This window comes from Musa acuminata, chromosome BXJ2-2, assembly GCF_036884655.1.
Source record: "Musa acuminata AAA Group cultivar baxijiao chromosome BXJ2-2, Cavendish_Baxijiao_AAA, whole genome shotgun sequence".
NCBI lineage: Eukaryota > Viridiplantae > Streptophyta > Magnoliopsida > Zingiberales > Musaceae > Musa > Musa acuminata.
This window is the reverse complement of record NC_088339.1, coordinates 24,588,012-24,598,853: the sequence shown is the minus strand read 5'-3', so window position 1 is coordinate 24,598,853 and position 10,842 is coordinate 24,588,012. Positions and strand designations below refer to the sequence as shown.

General features: G+C 50.0%; 1 protein-coding gene across 1 annotated transcript; it reads right to left on the bottom strand.

Moving 5' to 3' along the window:
- Positions 1-804: 804 nt before the first annotated feature.
- LOC135605511 (ABC transporter G family member 23-like) lies at positions 805-10,536 on the bottom strand. The gene is made up of 2 exons (XM_065095690.1): positions 10,273-10,536; positions 805-3,752 (listed from the first exon to the last, which is right to left on the bottom strand). Exon 2 carries the CDS (start codon positions 2,910-2,912, stop codon positions 1,020-1,022), a length of 1,893 nt encoding a protein of 630 aa, XP_064951762.1. The 5' UTR covers positions 2,913-3,752; positions 10,273-10,536; the 3' UTR covers positions 805-1,019.
- Between the last annotated feature and the right edge of the window lie 306 nt (positions 10,537-10,842).

Here is a 10,842-nt window from a genome sequence, read left to right as displayed (position 1 = left end):
CCAATTTAGTAACCCTTGAAAACTAAATGTGATGATATATAGTAAAAAGTAATCTCCTTCCTAATTATACTAACAATGAGATTTTATACACAAGGATGAAATATTCTATGAAATATTTTATGAAGTAGCAAACCCCTAATGCATCTAACAATCTTCAATTGACCTACTTGGATTGAAACAATATATAATTGTTTGTATTAGATCCTTATCCACGTGGGGACAGACCGGTAGGGGCAATATTTATCTCTTTCTTGTATGCTGATTGCTGATGTTGATTAATCAATGAATATATATATATATATATATATATATATGTATATATATATGTATATGTATATATGTATACATATATACATATACATATATATATACATATATATATATATACATATATATATGTATATATATACATATATACATATATATATATATACATATATATATACATATATATATATGTATATATATATATATATATGGTAGAGTAGCTTTGACCAGTTTTGTGATAATTCAGCCGTTCATCTCGAATGATCAATGACTGTCTGGGAGTCGGTCAGCACAACCCATTAAAGGCGTTGACTTATAAATGGGTTGACTCTAAAACTCATATTTTATTATAAAATCTGAAGAAAATCAACATGTATTTCACGACTCGAACATCGTCACCCTCTCGAACGAAGACCTTCAAACATCGCACAATTTCTGTTTTGATCTTTGACGATCGATCAAACAGAAGTCTCATTGATCAAAGTTATTGACCATTATGTCACTTTATAGCATGCTCTAAGGTGATGGCTGATATCGTGAGAAGCAAAAGCTGTAATGATGACACTGAACAAATATTTCTTGATCACAATCAATATATATAGGACGACAGTAGAAAGTGAAACTTCCTTCTCCCTACACTGCACAAATATATATAAAGGAAATGTTCATCCACAAACAGTGAACACATGAAGCAAAATCACAGAAAAATGCAAGCTTTTGAGGAACTCCACAAACGTACACAGCAGGAAGATTCAGAGCATGGTCTTGGAAGCCTTCCTAACCAGCAGAAGCCAACAGAGAACTCGATAGGCCAAGAAGAAACAGCACATGATTCCAACGTCCATCCACCTGGTGTCCTTGTCCAATCCTCTGGCCCTTAGAACATCACCACCCGTGAGAGAGCACACATCACCGAGCCAGGAGAAGCACTTGCCTCTCACGCTCCAGTACTCGTTGATCAGTAGGAAGTCCAGTGGATACCTGTAGAGGGAGATGTAGTACATGAAGATCCAGTACTTTGGGATGCTGTCCTTGGGAATGAAGTATCCCGAGAACAGGAAGAAGATCCCCAGGAATGTGCATATCAGAGAATTCCCCAGTATGAAGTCCGGTGAGACTGCACTGAGGAAGAGAACCAAGGAGCTGGCCATCAACACAATCATCCAGACTGCCAGCACGAAGAACATGAACGCGCTGATGGAGGGATTGAGGCCTACGAGCCAGTACACTGGCACTGCGAACAGAAGCGCCACCACCAGTAAGAAGGGGATGAAGACGACGGTGTTGGCTACCATGTAGGAGGAGACCCGATACATCCTCCTCGATGTCTCCCTCATGAGAACGCGCCGCTCCTGCAGGAAGATCGGTAGTGCTTCCACGGTGGAAGAGAGGAGGAAGCTGAGGCTGAAGGCGAAGAGGCCGAGCCTCTTTGCTATACCATCGGGATCCGACTTCACACGCAGGTAAACGGTGCCGAGTCCCAGCCCACCAACGATGGCTTGCATCGTTCTGGCGAGGAACAACTGCTTTGTTCTGTAGATTATCTTCCAAAACCTCCAGCTGAGTGTTCTCATCTCAGCTATCCGCGAGCAGTAGCCATCGTCTCTCTCAGGGTGGTCTCCCTCTAATCGTTCTTGGCTTGGCTCGTTGGGACAGTTAAAGGTCGCGTGTTTGGCACCGTAATCCTCCAATTGTTGGGTGATCTCCATGGCGAACTCCAACGGATTGACTCGGACAGGGATCTTGAATCCCAGCTGCGATATCGTCTGTGAGAGAGATTGGATGCTGCCATAATGAGCTAACTTGCCATGGGAGAGGAGCAAGAAAGACGAGACATATTGAAGGATCCGATAGCTCGGCTGGTGTATGGTTAGAATCAGGATCTGCTGCCTTGTTCGGGCCATGGAAGCGAGTAGCTGAACCACCTGCAACGCCGAGGTACTGTCGAGGCCCGACGTGGGCTCGTCGAGGAGGAGGATGGGCGGGTCGTGGATCACGTCGACGCCGATGGAGAGCCGCTTCCTTTCTCCTCCGGAAATCCCTCTAGTCTCCGCGTCCCCGACATAGCTATCGGTTACATGTTCGAGGCGCAGTTCTCGGATGAGTCCCTCCACTCTCTCTTCCATCTTTCTCTCGCTCATCCCTTTCAGCCGGAACTTGGCACTGAACATCAACGTTTCCTTCACGGTGAGGAGGGGAAGCAGATTGTCCTCCTGGGTGACGAAGCCACAGATCCTTCGCAGCTGGGCTGAGCTCGTCAGAGGATGATCGCCGAGGGAGATGCTTCTCGGATCGAAAAGCGAACTACCGGAACGGCCGGAGATGACACGGAGAAGGGTCGACTTCCCAGCGCCACTGGGTCCGACGACGGCGAGGATCTCCGAGCTGTTGGCAACGAAGGAAACTGATCTGAGGACCTCCACCGCGCGAGGCTCATGTTTGCGACGGAAGCACGAGCGGATCAGACTGGCCTCGGGCAGGACGGTGTAGCAGAGATTGGTCACGACCAGCTTGTTCGAGGCTTTCACGGGCGGAGGAGGGGATGTTTGGTAGACAGAAGAGGACGGGGAGCTGGATTCCGGAGGGGAGTCGGAGGTCGAGGAGTATTGCAACGTGGAGTTGACGTCGAGGCAGAGATTCTCCATTGCTGGCGAAGACAAGTACTCCTGCAGCTACTGGATGAAGAAGCGGGATTATGTCCGGTAAGAAACAAGGCGTTCGACGAAAGGTAGAGAGAGAGAGACGGTTTCGTGTGAGTTGGACCTAACCGTCTGAAAGCGTTCAATGGGGGTTGGAACCAACTGAGACCGGAGAGACGGTTTCGTGTGAGTAAGGATGGGTTGGCACCGTTAGGCGATCAGAATCAAAATGAATCATTGAATACAATTTCACAAACACATTACGTGCTGCATTGGATGTCACGGTTTGACCACCCGAGTTGGTAATTTGGGTTGTGGTGATACTTCTGTACCGTAAAAAAGGATGGCGGAACAGTTTCATCATCGAAGTGAGGTTTTGATTTCATCATACATCAAGACAATGCAAAAAGGTTTTGTCCGACGGTGACTTCCATCTCCTAATAACAAGCTGATGGTGCGATGTTCTCACATCTTGCGTCGGCCGCGGATGTGGAGACTACAGGGAGCCTCGAAGGCCCTGTTTCACCTCCCACCAATGGTGACGGACCCCACGATTTTGGCCCAACTCGCGCAATCCCACACTCGGAGCTCAACTCTCTGCCCGCTTGATCTCGCCTGGCGGCAGTCCCCCTCCGTCTTCGTCCCCAGTCATCCCAGCGAAATGCAAGTAAAATGTGGCGACGTCCACCATGCGGCCGCTCTGTTCGACAAAATGCCACGGCAAGGCGCGTGATCGAGAAACTGAAGAGATAAAGGTAATTGGGAGATCTCATAAACTCTCAGTTTGTTCTTGACTCTTAGTTGACATCATAGGATCTGTGTATGCTGCCATTGCTGATTAAAAACCTGGAGACAAAGAAATTTACTTCACCTAATCAATAGTATATTTTGCATGTTGAGAAGCTTTCTTTCAGGCCAATCATTGGTGTCAAAAGAACAAGTTGCAAAGCATGCTACCTGAAAGTGATGGGTGCATCATAAAATACACAATTTAGTCCGTGCATAGCGATCTACTGGTTGATGATACAATTTGGTACACCTAATTCAATTGCAAGAGCTAGTTAATAGAGGAATAAGGAACCCTAGGGAGGGAAGAAGGTACCACCCTAATGTCACGACCTTAGCTGGAATTGCCTAAGGCGTGCGGCACCCTTGCGGCCAAAGACGCGAACTTAGCTTGCGTTGCCTAAGTCGCGCTTCGCCCTTGCGATCTTGCTCCGCAAGGATCAGCCCACTTTGTAACCTCTCGCAGGTCCCGAAGGACCTATAAAAGAGAAAGAGAGTTAGATCGAAAGAACGAGCAACGGACAAGTCCCGAAGTCTCGCGAAAAGGAAAGCTTTACAAGCAATTCGTCGAACACCTTGTGTGCACAAGAGAAAAGAGGGAGAGGGGAAAAACAAGGCTTTCAAGGATGAACGAACAGCTGCAAGCCCACAAACAATCGCTCACCTGGTCCCGGACGCAACACCAAGTTCCCGTAAATGTCACGTGCGAACTTGCGAAAGAGTGTTCAACGCCCGGTATATAACCGAAGTCCCATTCAGCCATGTGCCACCCGGGGGGTTCCTGGGGTCTGAGCTGGCTGACATTTTGGTGAGCGGAGGCAGCACTCCGCTCACCTCCCGCGGCACGCGAAAACGGAGCTGTTTTGGGCTGTTTTGGGGCTGTTTTGCTCGGTTCGGTGAACGGTCGCTTTGCAACGCTGCAGCTTGTTCGAACTTACATATTTACAAGCAAAATGACCCAAAACCATAAGAAAACATGCTGTCAAGCAGCTGTACATGCGGGTGTGAGCGACGAACGGTTCGTTGAACGGAGTTGTTGCGGATGCGCGACGACCGTTCGTGACATTCTCCCCCACTTAAACTGTCGACGCCCTCGTCGACGCTTGTTGGTAGTTGTTGATGACTTCTTCTTCATGTCGCAGGGCGTCTTCAGGCTCCCAACTGGCTTCAGTTCGGGGAAGCTTTCACCACTTCACCAAGTACTCTGTCTGCTCCGCTCCGTTGGGTAGCTTTATCTTGCGATCCGCCAGAATGGTTTCCACTCGCTTCTCGTAGGAGGCTGTGATGGGAGGTAGCCGAGTTGGAATACTTCGAGAAGCATCTTGCGGATCCGAATGGTAGGCCTTCAGGTTGCTGGCGTGAAGAACGTTGTGAATTTTGAACCACGCCGGCAGTTGCAACTTATAAGAAACATTGCCTACTCTGCTGATAATTGGGAAGGGCCCTTCATACTTACGCACCAATCCTTTGTGGACTCTTTTCCTGAAGAATTGGAGTGATGCTGGTTGGAGCTTTACCAACACCAAATCGCCAACTTTGAACTCTTGTGGTCGCCTTCCCAAGTCTGCCCACTTCTTCATCCGTTTTGCCGCCTTCTCCAAGTAAGCCCGCGCAATATCGGCATTTCGATGCCACTCCTTTGCGAAATGGTAGGCTGATGGACTACTCCCAGTATAACCAATTGCCATAGTGTGCGGAGTCGACGGTTGTTGTCCTGTGATAATTTCGAAGGGGCTCTTGTTGGATGCAGAGCTCCGCTGCAAGTTGTAGGAGAATTGGGCGATGTCCAACAGCTTCACCCAATCTCGTTGATTGGCACTCACGTAGTGCCGGAGATACTGCTCTAAGAGTGAATTTATTCTTTCAGTCTGACCATCCGTCTGGGGGTGGAGGCTTGTAGAGAAGTATAACTTTGACCCCAACAATTTGAATAGCTCGGTCCAGAATCGTCCCAGGAACCGAGCGTCTCGATCACTAACAATATTGTGTGGGACTCCCCAATACTTCACTACACCCTTCATCATCAGTCTGGCCGCCTCTTCAGCTGAACAGTGTAGGGGAGCAGCAATGAAAGTTGCATACTTTGAAAACCGATCGACCACCACAAGTATCGATCCAAGTCCCCCTACAGGCGGCAAGCTTGATATGAAGTCTAAGGAAATGCTCTCCCATGACCTTTCTGGTACAGGCAACGGCTCCAAAAGTCCCACCGGCTTCCGTTGCTCCACCATGTCTTGTTGGCAAGTAAGGCATGTTCAAACATACTCCTCCACATCAATCCCCATCTTTGGCCAGTAGAAGGCCCTCTCCACGAGAGCCAATGTTCTGTGAATGCCGGGATGTCCAGCCCAAAGGGAATCGTGACACTCTTTTAAGAGTTCACGCCTTAAATTGTCCACTCGGGGAACATAAACTCTATTCCCTTTTGTGTAAACAAGTCCCTCCTGGACCCAAAATCGTCGTGCCTTGCCTTCTCTGATGAGCTGCATCAGGATAACTGCCTGGGGATCACTATACAGTCCATCTCTGATTCGAGCAAGGAAGTTGGAGTGTAACTGACTTGTTTGGCCTCTGCCCTCCAGTTGTGCAGCATTCACGCACTCCACCTTCCGACTCAGCGTATCGGCCACGACATTCGCCTTCCCGGGCTTGTATTCCATTGCCATATCAAATTCAGCCAGGAAGTCCTGCCACCGTGCTTGCTTTGGGGAAAGCTTCTTCTGAGTTTGGAAATAACTCAGGGCGATGTTGTCTGTCCTCAGCACAAATCGCGACCCGAGGAGGTAGTGTCGCCAAACTCGTAGGCAGTGGATCACCGCTGTCATCTCCTTCTCATGCACTGGATACCGCCTCTCGGTCTCGTTGAGTTTGCGGCTCTCGTAGGCCATCGGATGACCTTCTTGCATGAGTACTCCACCAATAGCAAAGTCCGAAGCATCGGTATGGACTTCAAAGGGCTCTCCATAGTTTGGCAATTTGAGCACTGGTTCTTCCAGAACAGCAGCCTTCAGATCTTGGAATGCTATCTCGCATCTGTCCGACCACTTCCAAGGCTGCTCCTTCTTCAGCAACTCCGTCAGTGGGGTTGCCCGCTTCGAATATCCCGCGATGAAGCGTCGATAGTAGTTGACGAAACCAAGGAAGGATCTCAACTCTGGCACCTTCTTTGGAGTTCGCCATTCCGCAACTGCTTGCACCTTCGACTTATCCATCCGGATGGAGCCATCACCGATTCGATGCCCCAAGAATAGGATCTCAGTCTGAGCAAAGTAGCATTTCTCCCTTTTTACGAACAACGTGTTCTCCCTGAGAACCTTGAAAATCGTCCGAAGGTGCTTGACGTGCTCCTCGAGCGTTTGGCTGTAGACGACGATATCGTCCAAGTAGACGACCACGAACTTATCCAAATACTCCTTGAATAGCTGGTTCATGAGAGTACAGAATGTGGCCGGAGCGTTGGTTAAGCCGAAAGGCATCACTAAGAACTCAAACGCTCCATATCTGGTCACATAAGTAGTCTTTGCTTCGTCGCCTTCAGCGATGCGCACCTGCCAATACCCCGACCGGAGGTCGAGTTTTGAGAAATACTTCGCCTTGCCCAATTGATTGAACAAGTCCGCAATGAGCGGGATGGGATACTTGTTCTTCACTGTTACTTTGTTGAGGGCTCGGTAGTCGACGCATAATCGGAGGCTCCCATCTTGTTTCTTCTGAAAGAGAACTGGAGCTCCGAAAGGTGCTTTTGAGCTGCGGATGAGACCACCGCTTAGCAGTTCACCTAACTGCTTCCTGAGTTCTGCCAACTCTGGCGGGGGCATGCGGTAGGGTGGTCTCGCTGGAGGCTTCACTCCTGGCTCCAGCTCGATACTGTGATCCACGCCTCTGCGTGGTGGAAGAGTCTTCGGCAACTCGGGTGGCATAACGTCTTTGAACTCCTTCAGGACGTTCGCCACCACAGCAGGTTCTTGAATGGCTTCTTCGTTGAGTGGCTCTAGTTTCATAGCAGCCACGAATGTTAGTTCGCCCTTTCGCACCCCTTTCTTCAATTGTAATGCCGAAATATGTTGGGGCTCCTTGGTTCCTCTCCGAGAGACGGGAACCACGCAGGGGTCATCTCCTCCCATCATACATAGGGAGTTTAAGAACGGCATCGGCACCAACTTCGCCGCATGCATAAACTCCATTCCAAGAATCACTTGGAAGTCGTCCAGTGGCACGGCCATCATGTTGGTGTTACCGCTCCAAGTCCCGATTTTGATAGGAACACCCTTCGCCAACCCGGAGATTCGCCTGGCCTCCGAGTTCACCGCCTTCATTCGGCTTGGGCTCTTCTCCAATGTCAACCCAAGTCGCTGTGCTTCGCGATCGGCTATGAAGTTGTGGGTAGCGCCCGTGTCCACCATTGCACGGGTCGTTTGGTCATTTAGCTTAATGTCCACATACATTAGCTCGCTGCTTCCTGCTTTTTGTGCCTTCGTCTTCATGTTCTCCCCCACTTGACCCCGCATAGCGTTCAACAGACGCATTGCTCCCATTCGGGGTCCTTGCGACTCCTCATCGTCGCTGCTGGATTCTGAACTGCTCGAACTAAGAGCAACAGCTTTGCCCTTGTCCGATCGGGGAGGGTGGATGGAAGCTGTCAAAGCGTTGAGTGCCTGCTTCTGTGGGCACTCCCTTACCATGTGCGGTCCTCCGCACAAGAAGCATCCTCCAGGTTTTGAGGCCTTGCCTTTTGGGTTCGGCCCTTTGTGGGAGCTCTTCTTCTTCTGTTCGCCCCCGAGCTCCTTCCCTCGAGAATGTTTTGGAGGGCGATTGCTTGAAGATTGTTTCCTTCTCGCTGGGTCTTCAGAGGAAATGAAGTCGGTGAGCCTTTCTGCAGCTGCAATTGCCCCGACCACGTCGGTAACATTCCTTCGATTCAGCTCCTGCTGAGCCCATGGTTTCAAACCATCAAGGAAGCTGAACAACTTGTCCTTCTCGGACATGTCCTGTATGTCCAGCATCAGTGCAGAAAACTGCTTTACATAGTCTCGGATGGTGGTACTTTGGCGGAGTTGTCTCAACTTCCTTCTTGCGACGAACTCTGTGTTCTCCGGTAGGAACTGAGTTCTCAACTCCCGCTTCAAGTCTTCCCATGTGTCGACTCGACACCGACCTTGTTGGATCTCCTCCCAACGAGTTCGCCACCAAAGTTTCGCATCTCCATTCAGATACATTGTTGCTATGGAAACTTTGGTATCTTCAGAATCGGGCCTCGTAGCTCGGAAGTATTGCTCCATGTCAAACAGAAAGTTCTCGAGCTCCTTGGCATCTCTGGCCCCTCCGTATCCATGGGGCTCAGGTGCCCTCAAATTTTGTGGCGGTGCAACGCGGGTGTTGCCTCCTCCCGCATTTAGCGTTCTTGTAAGCATAGCCACCTTTGCCGTGAGTTCCGCCACAACATCCTGTAAGTGTTGCACGGAGTCTTTGGTGTCATCAGACAGTCGATCGACTAGGGCCTCGACCTTGTCGATCCTAGACTCCGCTTTCTCTTGCGAGCTCTCTACCCCAACAAGTCTTTGTTGGCCATGGTAGAGCTCCTCCATGCTCGCTTCCAGAACATCCAGGCGGGTTTCCGCCATCGTGAGTCTCTCCTTATGACTCTTTTTCCCAGTTAGCGCACCAGATTGCGCTTCCTCCGCTCGCGGAGAGTTGCCAACTTCTCGCTCATCCTGTTCGCTGCCGCGATCCTCGTGAGCGGCTCCAACAGCATGAGAGCGAGTGTGCACATGCAGCCCACCTGCGGCTGCTTGGGGCAAGGGTCCGGCTTGCCCCGTCTTGCTTGATTCGCCACGATGCTTTGCCATGGCGAAGTTGCGAAGTTCGTTCGCTGTTCGATCGAAGAGCTTGCCCGCTCTGATACCACAATGTCACGACCTTAGCTGGAATTGCCTAAGGCGTGCGGCACCCTTGCGGCCAAAGACGCGAACTTAGCTTGCGTTGCCTAAGTCGCGCTTCGCCCTTGCGATCTTGCTCCGCAAGGATCAGCCCACTTTGTAACCTCTCGCAGGTCCCGAAGGACCTGTAAAAGAGAAAGAGAGTTAGATCGAAAGAACGAGCAACGGGCAAGTCCCGAAGTCTCGCGAAAAGGAAAGCTTTACAAGCAATTCGTCGAACACCTTGTGTGCACAAGAGAAAAGAGGGAGAGGGGGAAAAACAAGGCTTTCAAGGATGAACGAACAGCTGCAAGCCCACAAACAGCCGCTCACCTGGTCCCGGACGCAACACCAAGTTCCCGTAAAGGTCACGTGCGAACTTGCGAAAGAGTGTTCAACGCCCGGTATATAACCGAAGCCCCATCCAGCCATGTGCCACCCGGGGGGTTCCTGGGGTCTGAGCTGGCTGACATTTTGGTGAGCGGAGGCAGCACTCCGCTCACCTCCCGCGGCACGCGAAAACGGAGCTGTTTTGGGCTGTTTTGGGGCTGTTTTGCTCGGTTCGGTGAACGGTCGCTTTGCAACGCTGCAGCTTGTTCGAACTTACATATTTACAAGCAAAATGACCCAAAACAATAAGAAAACATGCTGTCAAGCAGCTGTACATGCGGGTGTGAGCGACGAACGGTTCGTTGAACGGAGTTGTTGCGGGTGCGCGACGACCGTTCGTGACACTAAGGAGCTGCAAAGATCATCAACTGTTCCATGGGCTTGAACAAGGGAGATTGAGGTCCTCCTGCATGAAGCTCTCTGATTATGGAAAGGAATCTTGGTGTGGCAATGACATTAGGTGATCGACAAGGCATGGATGTCGACCCATCAACAAGGGCATAATACCACCAAGCCAATCCACTTCAAGAGAAGGATTTGATTAAGAAAAGGAAGTGGGTCAGATTGTGGGGTGATCATAGTGCTTTGGTTGAGAGGGGCTTCAGGGTTAACTATGCAATCTGTGCTTATCAAAGGCCCTGTGTTGTCAAAGTAAACTCACATCCTTGGCAACACAACAAAGCATGAGAAGAAATCCACACCTCTATCTTATACTTTAGGGAACTTTCTTGTCTCGTATTGCCTGTTGGTTTTGTTGAGTTGCAAGGGTGAAGCAGGAGTCAGTAATCCAGTGTGCACCTGTACCTCTATCTTGCCAGGATCTACAGTGACAAAGGGTTAAGCCC